Source organism: Coenobita brevimanus, chromosome 48 (assembly GCF_032717465.1).
Source record: "Coenobita brevimanus isolate Jiangsu-jjx chromosome 48, ASM3271746v2, whole genome shotgun sequence".
Classification (NCBI taxonomy): Eukaryota; Metazoa; Arthropoda; class Malacostraca; order Decapoda; family Coenobitidae; genus Coenobita; species Coenobita brevimanus.
In genome coordinates, this window is record NC_137001.1 from 11,354,409 (window position 1) to 11,376,922 (window position 22,514).

General features: G+C 41.3%; 1 protein-coding gene across 1 annotated transcript in view; it reads right to left on the bottom strand.

The window, feature by feature from the left end:
* Nucleotides 1-22,514, bottom strand: part of LOC145399290 (glutamate receptor-like) — a 155,087-nt gene that overhangs the window by 41,279 nt on the left and 91,294 nt on the right. The window contains exons 3-6 of the mRNA XM_080271961.1: nucleotides 16,924-17,159; nucleotides 6,646-6,806; nucleotides 5,412-5,535; nucleotides 1,034-1,162 (exon numbers count right to left, since the gene is read on the bottom strand). Coding sequence (XP_080128087.1) covers nucleotides 1,034-1,162; nucleotides 5,412-5,535; nucleotides 6,646-6,806; nucleotides 16,924-17,159 — 650 coding nt within the window. The remainder of the gene's footprint in view (nucleotides 1-1,033; nucleotides 1,163-5,411; nucleotides 5,536-6,645; nucleotides 6,807-16,923; nucleotides 17,160-22,514) is intronic.

The following is a 22,514-nucleotide window of genomic DNA, read 5'->3' on the forward strand; positions in this document are numbered from 1 at the left end:
AGTAGGGGGTATAGGTCACACAGCCCTTTGCATGGGGCTAAAAAGGGGCGGAATTTGACAGGCGCGAATCTGATGTGGTTTCACCTTGAAAGATGACAGTAAACGGAATACAGTGTGGTGGCCTAGGGGGAGTGCAATGCTGTCAATGTCAGCATGGTGACAGCTGCTATTATATACGCTATGAAATGATTGGCAGGAAATCTAGACAACACATAATACATTAGATAGTTCCAGGTGAATGTAAATATCACTTAAGGCTTCTCCCTTCCTTTCTTATATATATTTTTTTATTACGAGAATAGATTATACGGCATATTTCAAGGGGAAATAAACAGTGAAAAATAGCGAACGAGTGCATGTGAGGTGTTGTCAGGTAATAATTAGCCAATTCCAGGTGTATGGCACTATCACTTACCTTATTTCTTTTTTGTATATATTATTTGGTATAAGAATAGGGCATAGGGCTTATTTCAATGGATGAAATCAGTGGAAAATTCCAGGGAAGATTTACTTAGCATAGCACGGCCGGGCAGGCGAGAGGAGAGGGTAATGGAGGGGAGGTAGGGAGGGGAGTCAAGAACGGGGAGAAATAGCTAAATTGTCAACAATGGATGGGAGTACAGATGAGATTAGGAGTGCTGACTAGTGTTGGACATTGGCAGTACTGATAGATGATACAAGCCACCACTTGAAAGCCTGGGCGAATTCAAAATAACACAGAATCACAAAAGTGATGGCCCACGGTATGATCCCTTGCTCCCAAGCGTCACGAAAGTGATGCCCCCCGGTTAAGGGGTTAATGTTACGTAAAGATATATTTTTGCTTCGTGTAACAAGATGAAGGATTTGTATACTTTAATTGTTACAGTAATAGTGTATTTATTTGTGTATGCCAAATTTTAACTGACAAATGTATGATTTGTATAAGCAGAGCATTTCTTCGTATCGGTATAATATTGCAGTGAATAGGTAAATTTTCTCTTTTTACCGGTATGCATCACATACCTGACAAACCTGGGGATAGATCACGTACTTCATGAACTTTGAAGGGAAGAGGTGGCTGTTGTGGACAAGAACCAGGCCTCTGTCAGGAGTCCAGGTGGCCACTCGTTCGGGCAGGGTAGATGGATTACTGTACGGCAACAACGAGTACAGCCTCACTCTGAAAATATCAACAAATGCAACGCCTTAAGAAATAGAAAGAGAACAATTTATTATTAATAACACCAACAACAGCATCAAAATTAGCAGCAAATGCGATAATGATGATGATGGCAATGATAATGATGCACATTGGGTTCTTACTCAGCTTCTTTACTCTTAGTTATTCCCCTACTGATGTGGAGGGGGGGAGGGGTCACCTTGACGTAGTGACGGGGCTTAAAGACATTGTTATATATAAACGTAGATGCCTTATCGCGCTTTGCCACATAGGGCTGATGTGTGTCAATAGCGCCGCCTACTGGCAAGGTCGTCGGACTGATAATAAACAATGGGAATCAGTGGGCAGAGGGTGCTGATACTGACGTTTTCTGGCCATAACTTTCCTAATACTGTATGGATTTCCTTTTGAGACTGCTTGTTTTAAAGTTCATAAAATATTCTAAAGTAATATTAAATGCATCTTTTCTTACTTGGTCTGTGTTTATCACAAGCACATATCCAAAGTCCACATTAACAACAACATGCAACTTGTGCTTCTGAGCCAAAGCAGTGAATTTATTGCTGAAATCTGGCTGCAATATAATGTGACTCATGACAAGCTTAACACATGCATGAAGCTGGATTATTTTTAGCATCGTTTAAAATATATGAATGATATGATAATTGAAATGGAGTTTGATAAAGAAATAATAGACTGAACGCGAGCATATGTAAATTATGTATCACCATAGTAAAAAATATTGGTTATACATTTTATTTATGTAAAATATTAAATGTATATGTAATGGAATTATGGGAATGTTACACTTTACAACTTCAAGTACATGATGAAGCAGGGAAACACCCAGTGACCATTGTTGAATTCAAGAAAGCCCTAGCCACTTAAATAGTGTGGTAACATGTATAAATTATATATCACATTTTAGGGAAAAAAAGGGGTGGAAGAAGTATCAGAAACTGGGGACATAATTCCCAGATTGCTTTGAGGGTGGAAAGGAGTGAAGATATTTACAGAAAGTTTCACAGAAATTTTAAAGGCTTGATAGTTAATGGCTAGAATCATATGCACTGAAATAAACATAGAACCATAAGACCCCAAATTACCTTGGAAATGTTGAACCTCTGAGATTGTTAGGCTCATAGATGGTTAGGTTGTGTTAGGGTAGTCATTTCACCAGAAAATACACCACTGTCGCCCAACATTGCTTTTCTGGAGTAAATTCATTTTTAACATATTCATCATACCACAATTTTGCTTGCATAATGTGTACAGTGCCATCCCCCCCCCCCCCAAAAAAAAAGCAAGAACAAACGAAAGTGAGGTGGTGAGGGCTCTCTTGATCTTTACCTTATGTGGCTCAGTACATAAGAATCAGAGTACTGTACACTGATTTTTAATGCATTGTGATACTGTCAAACATTATAAGGTTAGCTGTTATTCACAATGACTAAGTTCGTTTATATTACAACTAAACTCAATGTGGAAGTACTGCACATTTGCATATTGTAGTCTGAGCAGTGCACAGTTATGAGGTTTGCATTGATGTTATAGTACAAATTGTATATACTTACCCATGAAAAGTTATTCCCTGTTGTCTGGTGCCAATTGTTTGCTTATTAGTGTAACACTGTGGCATTTCAGAGAAGTTAACCCGAGGTGTCCCGTCGACGTATGGGTACGTCACAACGTTTTGTCACAGCTAGACCCGTCGATGTACCGGTATGTCGTGCAATTGCAAGGCTCATAATTTGGACAATTTTCAATTTTTGTGCATGATTTTTGGTACTTATACACGGGACACCTTCCTCTACAAGATGCCAGGCAGGGATAATGCCTTACCCCGCATGACCTCCCCCCCCCTGCATGCCATTGTCTCGGCAATTCACCTGTTACTAGTGACCTGGCCAATATAGACATTCAGGGCCAGAGTGATTCCCCAATCGATGACAATGTGGAGGACAAAGTTTACGTAGCATTAGAGGAAGAAACAATCAGAAATGATGATCAGGTAATGTCGCCAAAAAAGGTCAAGTGTGTTGATGTGTTAGTGTGCAAAACAATGCTCATATTGCCTATATTATTGTTTGAAAACCAATATACTCTCATACTACATATAAATTCATACCAAATAAATAAATAAATACCGTTCATGAGTGGTGTGGAATAGTTACCCTCCTACAGAACTTGTTTTCTTTGGAGCCAGGCTGACAGAAAACCCAGTAAGGTAAGGAGTACTGCTACCTGTATCAAGTATTTTAAACCTCAGGTGAGCGATTTCTCTATGAATTTTCGATGTTTCTCACCAAAAGCAGAGGTTTGAACCAAAAAATTTTTTTTCCAAAATTGGTCAGGATTGGGGGGAGTCAGTTGTGGAAAATCGGTTGGGACTGGGCAGGTTAAAGTGGTTCATTAGTAAAGCAGACCATAGCAGACGATGTGCACTCGACCTTTCTAACATGGCGGTCAAGCTGATGCAAGTTTTACCTCCCCGTGCAGCATGTATGTTTATATATCTATGCTTAAAGAGTGGTTATCAGTGCACCTACCCTGGAGGCGTGCCTACAGTATCTTTGTACAGCTCAGCATCTGTCGGTCTCGTTAGCCAAGCAGTCTCCTTGCATCACTTGTAGAGTAGGCCTACTAGTGATGCTGCTAATCCCTGCCCATCTTCCATCATGGGCAGGGCTTTTGCTTCTCCACGTGTTAGCCATGCATGGAGTCCCGTAAGGTTGGGAAATGGGAGTCCTGGCAGATGACTGATGCTTCATGATGTGCCCTGGAGCTAGAGAGACACCTTTGGTCCCTCATTCTGGCTAAACTGGTGGCGTGGTTGGGCTCGACCAGATCAATCGGCTGGTCACTTGTTGGCTAGGGTCAAGTGGACAATGGGGGCCCTGGTATGCTCCTATCATCCTGGAGTCACCCTTATATAGGTCTCCCCATGGTTACCTGCTTACACTCCCCCACTGCCTCGGGTTGCCAGCGGTGTTGTCCCTGGCATATGAACTGCCCTTGTTGGGCTCCGTGGTGGGAGAAGGGATAAGGGAAAGAAGTATTTTGTAGATCTCTGTGGCTTCTAAAATAAACGATACAGTTGATGATTTGGGAAGTTTTTCTCTGATTGCCACTCGCCGCCTTTCCAGGCCCCAGGGGACAATCCTCCTTGGCCCCAGCATCCAGTTCGGATCAGGAAGCGTCCATGTTGGGTTAGTGCAGCCCTGGGGTTGAGCCCAGATGAGAAGGGGCCTGCATTATATGCAAAATATCTAGTGATGAAGTCCACTATGTCTGGATCAATGCTAGATATTGACATACTTGATTTGCACCGTGCCATTGTGTCGGCATGTGAAAAGAACCAAAATTCTCTTCATGGGGAGATGGAAGCATCCTTGTTCAACTGTCCTTCCCTGAAGAGAGCTCCTGTTTAATGCTCTGACCTCTGTTTCTAATGCCGATGATGCCTGTGTTCTTCATGCAACCTTTCAGCAATGTAAGGATGTCATTTTTTCCCGTGACCTCCTCTGATACTCAGAGGCATGGCTGTTGGAGGAACTGCAATCTTCTGTTATGGTGACTGTTGAGCACATATAGAAGAAAATAGAGAGTATCTAGACCTCGAGACCGACCTTGTTCCAAATGATTTTCAAGTTAAGAGGCTTACATCTATGTAACTGCCTTTGCTATCACTTCCTGTAAAGCCATACGTGCTAACCCATAATTGGTGTTTCCACTGGTAGGGGTATCGACATGTTAGCCGATTTTGCCCAACGTGCATAGGCTGACCTTCCTGGTGTATGTATCTCCTGTAGCTAAGTCGTACCAGTGACCGCCCAGGACCTCATAAATGTTATCATTGTGGAGGTCCTCATGCTGTATCACGTACACGAGAGAGGGTTTCGTTTCCTGAAGCAAAGAAGAGAGCCCAGACTCGCTTCTTCCAGCCCAGAATTACTTATGCGCTGTCCTTTCTGGACTGCCTGTACATCGCCCTGTTTCTCAGAAGCTGCTTCGACTCATTGCATTGCCCAATTTTCCATCTGGTGATTTGCCAGATGCTCTCCCTGTGGTTAGTACTGCATGTAAGACTGTTGTTCGCCAACCCTCTACTTCAACTGTTTCTGCCCTCACTTCAGTGGCTGATGGTTTGCTCACTTATGCAGTGGTGGCAAATGTCCATGTTGATGTGTCTCCTTGTCCTGCCTTGTTCAGTATGCCCGACTTTCCATCTGCACCTGGCAAACGTCACCGTGGTTCTGCTGAGTCCTCTGAGCCTGAAGACCGTCCATCTAAGGCCTCTGTTGAGGAACCTTGTGTCGACCTCTCTCCTGTTCCATCTGCACTGGAGGGACTGGGGTCTAGCCAGGTGAAGGCTGAAGTTCATGGGTCGCCTGTAGTCCTGTCCTCACTTGGGGATGGTGTTGCAAAGACCGTTGGTACTTCAGTTCTGCCACCTAGCATATCATTTTCACAGGGTTCTAGTCCTGTGGACTCTACTTATACTTATCAGGCTTCTGGTGGTGGCACTGGCCATTCTACATCACCCAGGGCGGCCTCCAAGCCACCTTCCAAGCAAACTGTTATTCCAGCTCAAAGGGGGAGTGTTGTGAAACTTTCTTCCCCGTCCTCACGTTTGCCTTTGGATATACGGCATAGGGTGCGAGCCTCCCTTAGCCTCAGCCCAAAGCCGCTCGCTTGTTGGGAGCTGTACAGTCCCACAGCTAATCCTGGTTCTTCTACTATGGCTTTTATCATTCAGTGGAATTGTCGGGGTTTTATGTTCCACCTGGGAGGAGCTGTCTTCTGTCACAGTTTTCTCCTGCATGCATGTGCATCCAGGAGACCATATTAGTGATGTTGTTCCTTCCGGTCCTTCTGGTTACAATGCCTTTATTTCTGATCCTGTGCTAGGCCAATGTCGTCTTGGAGGTGCTGCTATCTTCCTTCACTAGGATGTTCCATTCATTCGTCTGGACATTCCCACTCCCCTATAGGCTATTGCTATCCAGGAGTTTTCGTGCCGTCAGTACACAATTTGTAGTCTTTTTCCTCCTCCTAGTGTTACTGTTGAAATGGCGGATCTGATAAACCTTATCTCCCTTTCTGTTACTGTGTAGTGACACTGAGGCCAACCCTCGGGGTGTCATGCTGGCTTCCACAGTGGAAGAAGAGGGTCTGGTTGTTTTAAAATCCAATGAGATAACTTATTTCCATAGCCACACAGGTACTTTTACTGCTATTGCTTTGCCCTTGTGCTCAGCCGATACCATTTTAGATTTTAATTGGGATGTGTTGCCAGACCTGCATGGCCATGACCACTTCCCAGTACTTTTAACAACTGCTTAGGGTGGACCTCAACCTCGTCTTCCTAGCTCGTATCTGAATAAGGGTACGAGAGGACAGTGTTCATGGAATTAAGTTCCATTGCCCTTTCTGTCAATGAGTTTGGCTGTCTTATTGAGGCAGTGCCTTTTTTCACTGACATGTTGCACTCAGTGGCCCTGTTATCTGTTCCAAGAACGATGGGTCACTTTCATAAACGCCTGGTTCCTTGGAGGAATCCTGAGTGCAGTTCTGCAGTGAGAGCCAAACCAGTCGTTTTTTCTTGACCTCGCCACCTCCGTGATCCTCAGTATTTGGTGGCCTGTCAGAGGCTGTGAGCACATATGAGGTGGGTTTTAAAGAAGGCCAGGCGTTCATTCTGGAAGGGTTATGCTTCTTCCTTCATTTTGAGGACGTCCCTCACTTAGATGTGAAACCAGGTAAGGAAAATTTCGGGAAAATATGCTATTCCCTCCCCTCCTCTTTTAGCTGCTGGAAGTGAAACTCTGTCTGATCCTTTAGCTGTTGCAGAGTTACTTGTAGATCATTCTGCCAGTGTTGCACAGAAGGATACAGATTCGCCTTCGGCTATCCACCGCCGGTGCCTAGAGTCTCGTGGTCTCAGTTTTGCTTCTTCTGGGCGAGAGTCTTATAATGTCCCCTTTTGTATTTCTGAACTCCAGGCAGCTATTTCACAGTGCCATGATTCCACTCGTGGCTGTGATGTAATTCCTTATGCCTTTTTGAGTTACCTGTCTGATGTGTCCCTTTTAATTTTTCTCTCATTGTTTAATATGCTCTTGTGTACTGGTGAGTTCTGGATTTTTATTTTTTAATGTGTTTGACTCTAGGCATAGGATTCACAGCCTGCTCCCAAGGTCCAGTAGTCCTCCTACATACCATACACCTCTACATATCACCACCTCGGCGCTAACACCCACTGTTCAAATGGAATACATGCCAGGGCTGCCTCATACAGGACTGGTGTATTGGTATTAGCGGGGGTATTTCTACATGTTGGAGGGTCTTCTGGTAGATCAGTAAAGTCTGCATTTATGAAGTTCAAATCCTTAAACTGTTCCTTGCCCCAGCGGGGATATGAACTTGGGTCCGGTAGGACTGCAGGCCACCTCTCTACCGATCGAGCCACCGCCTACTGTAGTTATCCCCATCCCCAAACCAGGGAAGGACCACCTACATTGACGAACTGCCTTGACTTCTTGTATGTGTAAGTTCTTGGAAAAGATGGTCAGTGTTAGGCTTGTGTGTTTTTTTGGAGAGAGGTGACTATTTGTACACTGTCCAGTATGGTTTTCGTAAATTGTGATCTAACTCTGATGCCCTACTGTCCTTGCAATCTTCTGTCTGTGAGGTTTTCTCCACTAACCAACACCAGGCCACCGGCTTCTTCGATCTGAAGAATGCATACAACACTGCCTGGCGTCAAGACATTTTACTTTTATGAGTTTGGTCTTCGTGGGCACTTGCCTATTATTATACAGCAGTTTTCACCTAACCGTTTTTTAAGGGTCCTAGTGGAGGAATACTTTCTAGTGCCTGTGCATTTGAAGATTGTGTACCACAAGGTAGTATCGTTAGTGCTACTCTCTTTGCTATGGCCATCAATAGCGTTATCAGTGTACATCCTGATGGTGTACTAGGCTCACTTTATGTAGATGACCTCTCAATTTCCATCACCGTATCTAGAATGTCTCTGGTAGAGAGGAAGGTGCGCCAGCCCGTAATAGAATCTCTGTGTGGGCTGAGTCTCGTGGCTTCCATTTTTTCTTTAACAAAGACAGTGGCAATACATATTTCGTGTTCGGTATGTTCACCCAGAGCCTGACTTGTATCTCTACTGTATGGTCAGAGAATATCCTGCGTGGAAGATACTCTGTTTCTGGGTCTTCTGTTTTATAGGTGACTAACTTTGGCTCCTTAGGTTAGTTCTGTTAAGGCAACTGTATTGAAGTTTTGTGTCTTCTGAGGGTTTTTGCTCATTCCTCTTGGGATGCTGACCGTCATACCCTCTTTGTCTTGCATAGGTCCTTTATTCTTCTTAAACTTGAATGTGGGTGTGATATCTTCTCTGCAACTGATGTCCATCTCCGGATGTTAGATTCAGAGCACCATGCTGGTGTACGTCTGGAAACTAGGTTATTCAGGTCATCACTGACTTCGAGTTGTTTGTTGGTGGATGCTGATGTCCTCCCTTTCCGAGTGGGCACAGCTCGTGAATTCCACATCTTTTAGTCATGGATATTTTGTGAAATCTCGTGTACACCAGTATTCACGAGATTTCTACATCTTTTCCACGTGGAAACTTAGCTGAGAAGATCTCGTGTAAAACTGGATGAACAATTCATGTGAATTCTCTCAGAATAGTATGAGATGTACATGTGGTGGTAGAATTCACATGAAATACATTAGTTCCGATTGTGATTCTGTATAGAGCAATGACGTGAGTTTATGCCTTTTATGGAATATAGGAAAGTAATTATGTAGCCTGCCTATTAGCACTTTATAATATTTATTGATTGGAAATTAAGATACATACATACATACATATACATATATATATATATATATATATATATATATATATATATATATATATATATACATATATATATAGTGTAAGGATATTCCCAACATTGTCGTTTCTATTGCTCTTTGGGAATATCTTTGAGGGACAGAAAAACATCATCTTTGGTGATTTGATCGTCATCCCCGAGCTAGGCAACTATTGCCATATAGCCCCACTAAGTTATAGGAGCGCGCTACCACTCCCGCCAACGGTTACCCATGAGAGGCTCGAACTCGCAACCTCGCGATTGCGAGTCGGACGCTCTACCTCTGAGCCACCGCGCCTTCTTCATCTTCGGTGAGAGCAGACTAAATTAGTAAAAGATATTATAGAAATTATAAAAGAACAGAATTGGAGGTGGGCAGGTCATGCTGCTGCTGCTGCTGCTGATGATGATGATGATATATATATATCATCATCAGCCATTTAGTGTCCTGAACAAAGGCCTCCCCAAACCTTCTCCATGAATTCCGTATTTGAGACAGACAGACAGAGAGACTGAAGTGGTTGTGGATAATTCGTTACCTAAAATGATCATCTCTCTTAATTAAGCGATATAGATGATGGTATAGTAGATAATCATGATATTCAAATAAAACTTTTTACGTGCTTATTAAACATTTTCTTTATTATTATTATTATTATTATTATTATTATTATTATTGTTATTATTAACGAATGCGAAATAATACTAGATCACCAGTATCAATGTAAACAACACGCCTCAAACACAGTGTTGCCATGTTCGTACAATCTAGCCAAACTTTCTCGCTAGATATAGAGTAATTGACTTTGTTCATGTATAAATATTTACTTTTTACATCTAATGACATTCTATAAATGTTATAGTTATTTGAGCCATTTTAAATGATATTTTAATATCTGTGGCATTATTCTAGCTATTTTGCTATTCCATCTTGCTACCTATAGCGAAGTTTGAGTATTTTCAATGGTAACCTTGCACAAACATTCAAATCCCGCATTTACCATACGTACAAAGGCACAAGCTTTGAGGAAAGGTAAGATTTCTGAAGTACTCTATCAATTTTTAATACCAAAAGTTTATCATATATAAGCTTTAGGTTTAAAGACTAGTGTGTCGAAGAAATTTGCCTTAAACTATTCAACCACACAGGCTCGGTCTAAATAGCCTAACCTATCCGCATGGTGTATAGGGCCTAGGCTAGCCTATAGGCAGGGCATTAATTCTGTCAGGTGCCTGTATAGTGCTAATTTAGGTAGTATTACATTTCGTTTAGTCACACCCTAAGGGAATTTACTCCTCAACTTAGGAGGGGTTTCATATATGAAATTTTTCTCGCAAATATGTCCTTTAGGTGTTTTTGTTCGTGCAGTAACAACTTACTATACAGTCATGGCTTGGGGAGGGCGACATTAGCCCCTCCCTGCCCTCAAATTTATGAGCTTTCACAGTTAATGTAGGTTAGGTTGAGGATTAAATTTGGCTGGATTAGGTCTGATTTGGTAGGTTAGGTTAGATTAAAAAGTCCTTTGTTCGATTTTAATTCCTATTTTTTATTTTGTATATGTCTTCAACCACATACAGGGATTAGGCCAGGTTAAGTTAGGTAAGATGCTTTTGCAATGTAGGTTAGGTTGGGGGTTAAATTTTGTTGGATTAGTTCTGATTTGGTAGGTTAGGTTAGTTTAATTAACCTGATAGCTACAACGTACATCATATGAAGAATAGCATGCGACTGCTACGTACATCATATGCTCAAGCTCTTTTTTTTTTTTTTTTAATGCACGCTACATTTTTCACCCAGATGTCTGCTAATAGGTACCACAGCCAAACTAAGGTAAATAATGAACTCATATTTGGTTTCCTATTCTTTTCCACGCACTCTTTCATTTATAAGAGCAAAAATTATTTTTGAGGAAAAAAAAAATCCCATTTTTTTGTGCATGGGGGGATTGACCATGAAACCTGATGCCACAGTTAATGGGTTAAAAAGCACTTCATTCAGTTTTATTTCCTTTTTTTTTTTTCCATATATGACTTCAACCACGCACAGGGATTAGGTTTGGTTAGGTTAGATTAGGTTAGGTTAATACTAAAAGGTTAATAATTTGTTCGATTTTACAGTTTTCAACTCGTATTTGACTTCAGCCCCTTAATGGGAGTTAGGACAGGTTTGGGTAAGTATGTGATCATATGTGGTTGAAAGTATTGTCAATTAAAATAAAAATATGGGTAAATCCTCCCTCCAGAGAAAAAATTAAATTTGTATATATATATATATATATATATATATATATATATATATATATATATATATATATATATATATATATATAACCAATTTAAGGATATTATTTCGAATTTGACTTCACCCAATTACAGGCCTTAGGATTTGTTTGCGGTGGAAATTGTTCCCTAAATCATGCAAAAAAAGGTTACTTCTTACCAATACTAAAAAAATAAATAAATAAACAAAATACAGTGGCCTTGCACAGTACAAGAGTGGATGGGCAGTCCTTGTCCTCGCGCACTTTAAAATTGTGCACTGTGAATACATAATCTTTTGAGAAAAATTACATATGGGTGGTACCCCCTCATACCATGGCATTTTTTAACCCTTAGAGACATAATAAAGGGAAAATTTTTCGGACATATACTGCAGATATACTGTAGCTACAATAACAAAAATTTGGTCAGTCACCTTAACAACAATAGGCAACATGCCTGATGGACGTAAATAACAGGGGTTCCGAGGCACGGCAGCACATTTAGAGTGCCCCTGCTGCACCACCCCGCACACTGCATGTGTTTAACAGTTGCCAGTGCTGTATAACTCCAGGCTTTCATGAAGAAATTTTTGGCTTTTTGAATGTTATATTTCTTTCAGAATGTAGCAAGTCTTTATGGTGGAGGTTGCAGGTATGCCAGGTGAAGCAGGTGGGACTGTGGAGGTGGAGGCGGCTGGTGAGTCAGGGGGGGGGGGGGCAGTGGCGATGAAGGGGACGGTGGCGGGCGAGTCAGGGAAGGTGGTGAGGGGAGGATCCTCCATCTCCTCGCTACTGCTCATATTTTTGGCAATTTTCTTCATCTCTTCTTGTTTGTTTGCGTCATTCCTTATCTTGTTATGGGCGTATTTGCTGTATAACAACTTGGCATTCGCGAAATAACTGTCATTCATCGAGTCCAAACATTATTAAAGACTAAGTCTACTAATACCAAGTCGGTTCACTTTCCATCAGGGCGCAGGGAGGTGTGGCTTGTGTGTGACATCAGTTGGCTTAAGTAACAGAAAATGTATAAAACCGCAGATTCAAATTAAACATTTACAACAGGGAAAACGAAGCAGGGGAAAAAGTGCTTCCTTCACACCTCTACACCTTCCATCACACATTTCAGTCCCTTCCCTCACTTCACCGAACCGAAAAGTATGTTATGGTCTGAGTAGTGGAGCAAACATCCATCCCCCATCATGGTCAGGAGTCAACTGAGCTAGTGTTTCATACTTTCATGCCAGAGCCAGTTGACGCCACTCCGATGCTCCGCCCCCTGCCGAGCTTGGAGCCGTTTTAGAAGGAAGTGAACCGACTTGATATTAGTAGACTTAGATTAAAGAAACTGGGTTTCTGTTCTAAGTTATTGCCGAAAACATTATTGTCGAAGTCGTTATTGGCGAGATCTTACTGTAGACTCCTCTTGAGCACCTTCCCCAAGAGCCCTGAAGTCGCAATGGGCCCATTCTGTGGGGAGGGGGGTCGCTTAGTCAGGGAAAATAGTGGTTTTGGGCCACTCCTTCCTCTACCTCGCAGATTGTGGGCTAAACTCTCGCAGTGAAGGTTTTTTGGTTATCATTTTGGTCAATCGCATACTATGTGATTCGCGTACTGTGAACGTGCGTACTGTGTGAGGCCACAGTACTATGAACTAAACCAAAAAAATTCCGTAATTTACTTTACTTATTGTTGTCTTGAAACTAATATCTATGTTTTATTCTTTCAGATAATCTAACACTGTAATTCTCCTACATGTAAAGAACCGTATAGAACCGCACATACCACGCAGCCAGCACTGTCCTTAAGAGGATGGTGGACAGGTTCTCCATTTGTCACACAGAACTTACACTGTACATTATTATTCTTGGTGATAGCACCTAAGTAGGGTTTTGTTTTTCACAGTGCTCCCAGGGTTTCTGCTTCATTGTTTGTAGTCTTTATATTTTCTTTTGTAATCTAAGAGGAGCATTGGATCTGGCTACTGAAACGAACACGCTGCTGAATGTGCTGATGGTTGTTGGTTGTCTGCTATCCTTACCGTCCTATCTGATCCCCTGTTAACCTTTAGTATACCGTTAAGTTCCCTTATGGCATTTTATTTTTTCCCTAATGAGTTGCCTCAATTAATTTCTCTGATTAATTACTTTCTTTTTATCACATTGAGCTCTTCTGCAGAAGGTGGAATCCAAAACTTTTCATCTCATCAACTCTTTAAGATAGCAATGTGAATGATTTTTCTGTAATACACAATATATAAATTAAACAACTACTCTGTGTATTAATTTAAAACATACCTATATTCATTAGTGTCCAATCTTGAGCAGACTATAGATGTATTGCACCTTATAGTCACAAGTTTCATGTGTTCCATTCACCATTAACTATACCTTAACTATACTGATGTAGTTACAGTACTGTATGCAGTATATGAATCTTGCAGGACATTTATATAGTTTTGCACATTATTGAAAATTAACCGTTGATGATTATGATGCATCTTGACTGTTTATTTTATCTATCATTAGACAAGTTTATAGGACTTAAATTAGGAAGGCTCTCTAGAAATCAAATGGATAAAAATAATTTACATTCAATCCGTAGATCCCACAAGTTCTTCCCAAGCTAAACTGATTATAGTCTGTATGAGTTAATTGACTTATAAGCTAACAATGCTTTGATGCTTGATGAATTTGACAATTTATACTGGCTAAATTATTACTTTTATTCAGCATAGGAAGAACTTGTTGGAGTTAGGGAGTAAATGTATATTTCATTTAATCCATTTGGCTTCTAGAGAGCCTTTCTAATTTGAATGCATGTGATTTATTCCACCAGATATTACTGTTTATTACTCGTTAATTTCAACACGTCTATTACACGTGTTTAAATTCTCGTGAAACGAACTATCAAAAAGATCAGATATCCACATCTTTTAGACATCTCCAGTCCACATATTTCCACGTGAAAAATGTGACATTTGCCCACTGGGTTGGATTTACATCACCAGTCATGATCAGGTGTTGGTATCGTCTTTACCATCTTCCGGACTCAGTTCTTTGTGAAATAGTCTCCAAGGATTCCAAATCTTCCGTTTGTGACATTGGTCCAAGTTTCCCGAAGCCCGTTGGTTACAGGGTCCTGTCTGTTATAATAGTCCTTTCTGTTTCAAGACTGGCAGTTTGTCCACAATGGATCCTGAGGGTTGGTTTTTGGCTACTCCCTCGTTTGACATTTTGTAGGTACGTTGTTGGTAAAAAGAGCTCACTTCACTCTCAGGTGTCCCTCTCTCTTTTTAGAACATAACTCATACTAACGTCTGTTTATACTAACGGATCTAAGACTGATACTGGAGTAGTCTTTGGTGTCGTCTTCCTACCTTCAGTCGGGGCAATAACTTTCCTGGTATTGCTTAAGCATATATATTAGAACTGACTGCGAATTTATATGGTCTTCAAATCATTTTTACAGTGCCCCAATATCTTTTTGCTATTTTTTGTGACACTCGCTGTGTCCTGTCTGCACCAGAGTCTTTAAATTCATTGCATTCACTGCTTCTGTCAATTTTACAGTGGCTTTTTCCCCTTGGCCTTCATGGCCATTGTGTGGACTTCCTTTGAGCTCCTGTACACGTCACTGTGGAGGGAAATATGAGGGAGGATACATTAGCTAAAGTTGCGTCTTCTCGACGGCACAGTACCAACCACCTGCTTCCTGCTTGTAATACACCTTCCTTGAAGTACACGGTTTGCACATGCTGGAAGAGTTAGTGGGATGGTGTTCCGCATAATAATTTAAGAGAAATTTTTCAGTGAGTGGTTAATCCAAGGGTTCTTTCCTCCATGCCTCGGCGACTGGAGGTGGCTCTTGCTCTGCTTCGCATTGGGCACTCAGCTTATGCGTGGGTTCCTCACGTGTGGTGGGACTCAGCTGTATTGTGATGATTGCCTTGTTCCCCTCACTGTCCATCACATGCTGGTCGAGTGTCCAAGTTTGGGGACCTACTTCACAGATTCCTCCATAGGCGTAAAGGGGTGTACGGTGCCTACTGTCTGTCCTCAGTGCTTGATGGAGCCTACGGCGATTTTACTGATGTTTTTAGGTTTCTTCAGGAGGCCGGATTACTAACACCATTATAGGTAATCGATATTTATTTAATTATTATGTTATTTTCAGTATTTTATCACTAAGAATATGAAGTTTGTTTTGAGTATGCAATAAAAACTAAATTTAGGCGTCTTTTATCTTGTTGTCCAGCAGCATATGGCCCTGCCAATTTCACCGCCAGCTTTTAATATATTTAGTAATGATAATCACTCTAAGTTATTCCTTCAGAATTCTCCTTTTCTCTTTATGTGCTACGCATTTTCATTTTTACCAAGCACTGAAAAATCTCATGAACAGGAAAACCTTAGCAATGCTCTTTCCCCACTGTCAAGTCAACAGTACTTCCAATCATTATCTCTGCGTACTCAGTTATGCTTTTTTGATCACTGTGTCACGTATATTTGGCATATTTGTGTAATTCTTTATACTTAAAATATAACCTCTATAAATCTTAATATACATCCTTCAGTTGCTTCCCATTCTCCGTCTCCCTTTCCACTCCAGAACAACATAATATATTATTATCATTTTGCACTCCCTCAATAAGTCCCTTGTCACAAACACACCATATCTTTTGGGCGATCTTTCCGCTTGTCCTTCTCTTCGTTTGCTATATATCAGAACAGGATGTATCAGCAGTGATCAGTACTACTTTCACTGAATTAAGGCTGAATATGACACAATATGTACCTTCAATTGGTGTATTAGCAGCATTCTCTTAATCTTTGCTATTCATCTCTCGTTAATAAAGTGTTTCCTTTTTTCACTCCATGCACATGCAGTTAACTTAAACACTTCACACCCTCCTACTATATAATTGTGATAGGTGAAACTTTTCGTACGTTCCTATGATTATGACGCAAATATTGAGAGTTTATGGTAGTGATATAATCATTTCCTGTGGCCCCCCACAGGATGCATAGAACCTCCATTAACTCTCCCCACCAAAATCTGTCTCTTGCCATTTCCTTCAGGTCCCACCAACACTCTTCCCCAGCTTCTATTTTCGTTGTCCTGAACCAGGTTTCTCTCGGCCTAGCTCTTCCTCTTCTTCCTCTAGCAGTCCACTCTGGCACATCCTGCATTAAAATGCCTTATGTTCTATATATGTGCCCTAGCCATTTCCTGCGAAACAGCCTCACATATTCATCACCTGATCCCACTCTCGTACTATCCCTCACTCTTTCATTAGTAACTCGGTCTTGCCACTTTACCCCATGAATCCTTCTCAGTAGCATTATAACCAAAAGTAATACAATTTGCTTGAATTAGCAGTTTCACCTGATTTACCAGGAAATGCAAAAGATGCCGCAGATACCAGGGAAATTCCTGTTCGAGGTATGGCTACATTTTCTAAATCAGTTCGACGTACTCAAACCGCCTAAAGGCTAAAGGTGGTTTCTGAAAGACTTAAAAAAATTAATCTGTTGTAACATGGCACTCAGGCGTCAAAAACCCTGTAGTGAAGGCGTTATTCTCGGATTAAAAGGCTTACATGAATGTTGTCAAATCATCGTTGATAATGGCGACCAGTGAGTCAGTGTGAGAGAATGTCTTGTGAAGGTGATGGAGGGTGTGAAGGCGGTAGAGAGGGAGGCGAGTAAAGGCGAGCAGCCTCGTTGTCTCAATCATCAGCAGGTGAGTTTTGAAGGAGAACTCGGCGAAAGTGGACAGGAAGACTGGGTCGTCGCTTACCACCACCCCAGTCACGCACCAGACCACCTCTCTCAGCTGTAAATGGCACCAGTTTAACAAGGAAGTTGTTCATAGTTTCTGATATCACGCTGTTTTATTGGTTCATAATTTCCTGTACTATATTTACCACGTTTCAAACTGTACATGAATAGCGTTTCAAAGCGTATTTCAAAACATTAAGAGGTTTGCACTCTGACTTCTTAACTAATTGACCTTGGAAACCATTTCATTTAAAATGCCTTGATGCCACTTGCTGGAAGAGCTTCTAAGCATTATAGAGTCACAGTCTGTAAAGCTGACCTGGCAATAGTATAGATAAGGAGGTATGAGGGTGGCCAGGTAGACAGAAGACAACCAGTGTCGACAACGTGGATTTTTTTTTTTTTATGTGTCTGACTCTGGGCATAGGTTTCACAGCCTGCTCTCAAGGTCCAGTAGTCCTCCTACATATCATACACCTATCTATATGTCACCACTTCGGCACTAACACCCACCATCCATATTGAATACATGCTAGGGCTATCTCATTCAGGACAGGTGTATTGGTATTAGCGGGGGTATTTTTACTACTTGCCGACGGGTCTTGTGGTAGATCAGTAAAATCTGATTTCATGAAATTCAAATTCTAAAACTGTTCCCTGCCCCAGCGAGGATTTGAACCTGGATCCAGTAGGGCTGCAGGCCACCTCTCTACCAATTGAGGCACCGCCTCCAATATAAAGTGAGACGTTGGATAGCTCATTGTGGGTTTTATCTTGAAGAAGGTCTTTTCTCTCAGTTACCCCTCTGTTTATCTTGTAACACAAGTGAAGATGAGTTATAGACACTCCTGGGTTACAGGGTTTATTATGATACAGTTATATCATGGCGTGATGGACAGAGTGATGGACCCACGTATTGTCAGCGTGACGGTGAACCTCCTACACATCCTATCTCTTCCATCCCCTTCTGCCTTCTCTGGTCTCTTCTGGGTCTCTGACTGCTATACCTGATTTCTAACAATATATACTGACCGTTGGGTGGGTGTGTAATGTCTAGAACGGTACTTTTCTGTCTCTGCGAGTTAACCGGCTTTCATCAGTTACCCCATATGTTTGCTACACAACAAGATTCATGATCGTCTGGTTAATGTTGTGTGTTAGCATTCAGTCTGAACACTAGACAGTTATGCCAGAATATCCTTCCTACGACCTATCTCGATATTACAATCTACACCGTATACGAGTATAGAAATATGTTACATTGCTGCTTATCTACTTGCCAAACAGTTATGTTAATGATTTACATGGTATGTTAAAACATTGTAAAATTAAATAGTGACATAATTGTAGGGAATAGTAACATTTGTAACATTATATATATATATATATATATATATATATATATATATATATATATATAAAGAGAGAGAGAGATGCATACAGTATATTGAATATAGATAGATATATAGATAGATAGACAGATGGATTAGGGTGACCCTAATTTATTATTCTCGACAAGGCTACTTCTGTTCCATGTCACTTAAGGAGCTTTCATGCAACAAAAAAAAAAAAATCAAGAAAATTGGCTCATATTTAGAAGTCACTCCCTGTAGGGAAAATATGTGATCCTGATAATGCCTAATTGTCTGATGAATATATGGCTTGTAACCATCCTAAAACAGCGACAACTATCGAACTAAACATTTAATAAAACTTGAGCAGTACTTGGTAGACATAATGTAACATGCATCTACCAGTGCTGCGTGCTGCAGCCATCTGTTGGAAACTTGCACACAGCTCGAAAAGCACCACGTCCACACTGCAGCACATGACGGGTGGCTCGTCGATGACTCAGCAGGCACTCAGTCACTTAGTGGATAACGATTTCTCCACACAATAGGACGTACACTAGCTCCCAAAAGCATCTTTAAAGTGTGGTGCTCGGGTGTTCGTTGACCAGTTTTTCTGTCGCTTTGGGATACCACAAGAGCTACATTCAGAAACTTCGAGTTTGCTGTGCTCCGTGAGTGCTGCAAGTTACTGGGGATCAAGAAGACCAAGATGGCCCGACTAAGGCTGGAGTCAGGTGGGATGGTGGAGAAATTCAACTGGACCCTGGGACAGGAACTGGCCAAGTACTGCATGGAGGGACAAATGGAATGGGACCAGAAATTACCTGCATTGTTGATAGCACATCAGTCTACATCTATGAGGCTACCGGCTACACCCCTGCAAAACTGATGTTGGGCCACAAGTTATGCTAAGCTCTTGACTTGTTAGTGGGAAGACCACCTGGTGAAGAGCTGCCTACAGACATTTCAGCTGTGCAAAGAATCTTCAGGAAAGGCTGGCTGATGTACATCATCATGTGCAAGGAGCCCTTAAGTTTTCAGAAGTGAAGTGAAAGTATGATGCCAAGGCAAATGAGGTTAGCTTTAAGGATGGTGACAGAGTCTGGCTATACAATCCTGTGCGGAAGAAGGGGCGGTCACCGAAGCTGCAGAGCCTGTGGGACGGTCCTTACACTGTGTTGAACCGTCTATCAAACATAAACGTTTCAGATTCGGGGAAGCAGGAAGTCTCACCCAAAGGTGGTACACGTGCATCGTCTGTGGCAGTACCATGGGCCAGGACAGTACAGCTGGGACATCTCCGTAGAATCGTGCTCACCCGCAACAGAGGATGTTGAGAAGGACCAAGGAGCTGAAGTACAAGGGGATGGTGACAGTTTCTCAAGAGAAGTGCTTCAGGAAGAGGACCAAGACATTCAGGAGGAATGGATGTGTGGAAGAGCAGGAATATTGTCGGAAGCAGCATGGAAGAAGACCTGATAAGTTGAAGGATTATTTTGTGCATAATTAGATATTTAGCTTGGATTAAGGATTATGATAGTAGTCGTTGCCGAGCTTTTCCAAAAGTATGTTAGATTGTTGGGATTTTAAGAAGGAATGTTCATTGTACGTGTCGTGAATAACAGGAGAAAGATAAGGATGAGTCTGGGGTTTGATTGCAGTTTATTTCTTCAGCGGGAGTGTCTCAAAAGGACAGTACTGAGGCGAGAACGATTTTATGGTTGCTAACTCCACGCGCTTTGTTCCTGCCTCTCCTCACCTTCTCTCTCTCCTAACCCATTCTGCTTTGTCTCTCCCATTTCCCTATATGACTGGTTGTGTCACGCATAAGGGCACGTGTGTGTGTGTGTGTGTGTGTGTGTGTGTAACTTTCGAAGCCTATGGAAATTTCCCATCAGGCATCATTTATTTTGTGGAAATTCCTTACTAGGAATGTGCATTGCTGTTTCATCTAGCCGTGTCACTTAGTCACAACTTTCTTCTAAACTCTGTATTACTTATATATATGTTACTAGCTATTATGTAGTAGGTTATGATATTTGAGTGTCCTGACATCGCTAGTCACACCAAGTTGGCGTACCTACGACAGCATGTAGTAACAAATTACATATTCTCTTATAATCAACTAATACATGGTATTCATCACAAACCTGTAGAGACACAATAATATTGCAGAAACATAACAATTGTAGTAATATATTGTATGTATAATATATGTGATGGAGTAAATACATGGTAGTAAAACTGAATATACAGTAGAATACAGTATTATATAACATTCTGTAGTAATATAATGGCACACATTTGTATGTACAACAGACATATGCATATATTTATACAATGGTAATGTAATGGCAGTACCATGCAAAGACTATAGTAAGAGTCAGTTATATGTAATGTACTGTAGACTCATGATTACTAATCTCCGACCAGAGAGTTGGCCAAAGTCATGGCCAGGCATAGGTTACACAATCAGACAGCTCAACCATCGTTTCAGAAAGATTTAGTGCTTCGGTGAATAATTTTCTTAGCATCACTGAAACTCGTTTGCTTTACATATCACATTGTCAAGTAATATATTTGCTTTTTAAGAAATACACATGAAAGTTGATCATAGCTGTTATTTTTAGGGTGTCATGAGTGTGTGATGCTATTTGAAATTCATAATGTTTTTCATTAACCCTTTTGCGCACGGATAAGTTAATAAGTTTTGAGGGACATGATGTTCCTGCTTTTCTCCCCTAGCCCCACCCACCGCGTGCTCCAAAAATGTGTATTCTCGGCTTATTTTCACCACCCAAACACATTTATTTTGCCACAAAACCCACATATTCCTATTCGTCGATGCTTGTTCTACACGATAAGCAAAACACACACACACACACACACACACACACACACGCTATACGTATGTTGGGGCCGTGTGAATAAACATTCAAGAGCATACAATTCACCTCCCAACATAAGTCGAATGTTTACTAATCAATCTCTACATGTTTTACCATCATTGGAAAGAGAATTTTATTAGCTTTCGAATGCCCGAGCTCCCAGTTTGATACAAGGTATGGTGTTCGAGGAATAAGCGAAAAAGTAAAACCCATTTCCGACAGACAACAGATTTTTTTTATTCAGGGAGCTCTAGTGAAAAACTTTTCATACCACTGTCATGATTTTACTTTATCATCCTATGCAGAATTTAATTGGCTTTCATTTGAGCCCACAGCGGTGATCCTAGGCCTCATAGTTTTCGAGAAAAATGCAAAGAAACTACAGTGCACCCATGCCATGTCGTGACTGTAGGGCAGAGTCCTGCCTTCCTCTAAGCTACTGCAAGTATTTCACCAATTCTATGTACACTAGATATGCACACTATATTCACATGATTCACTGTCACTATTATTATGGCTGAATACTCACATTTGGTGCAGGGTAGAGGCAATGTAGTTGATTAGAAACAGTAGCATAATCTTCGATGGGCCAACGGCTGATAACGACGAGGATTGTTTCACAAACACCAAATTTCCTATTGCAAACACCAAATCTAATCACAACAGTGCCCAAACACTATACACAAGCACTACTGGTATGGTGATATGTGTTGCACAGCCAGGACGGGAGTAAGAGTGGAAATTTAAAGGGACAGAACCACGCAGTACCTTCCCCACTCACAGCTCATTTGGTACTGAATAACCTGTCTGCTCTCTTGCTGGAATCGGAACCCACAGTTGCCAACTCAATACTTTTCACGAGGAGCAGGGAAGCTATGACGCCTCCAAAAATGACGGCAATCTGCCCAAAACTTTCTCTTTGATGAAAGTTTTATGCTTTAATGGCACCAAAAGCGTCAATGAGTATAGTAGCAGCCACACCCTTATGACGACAAATGCGTCATCGTGCGCAAAGAGGTTCTGGTTATTGTTTCACTGACCTATTTCTTGAAGTGAGTCTTTAACTGAGCTGTTGATAGGTCACAGCGGAGAAATATCCACGACTACAAAGCAGCCAGTATCCACACAGCATATTCTAAGTATGTTTTATAATACTTATATCGCTGACAA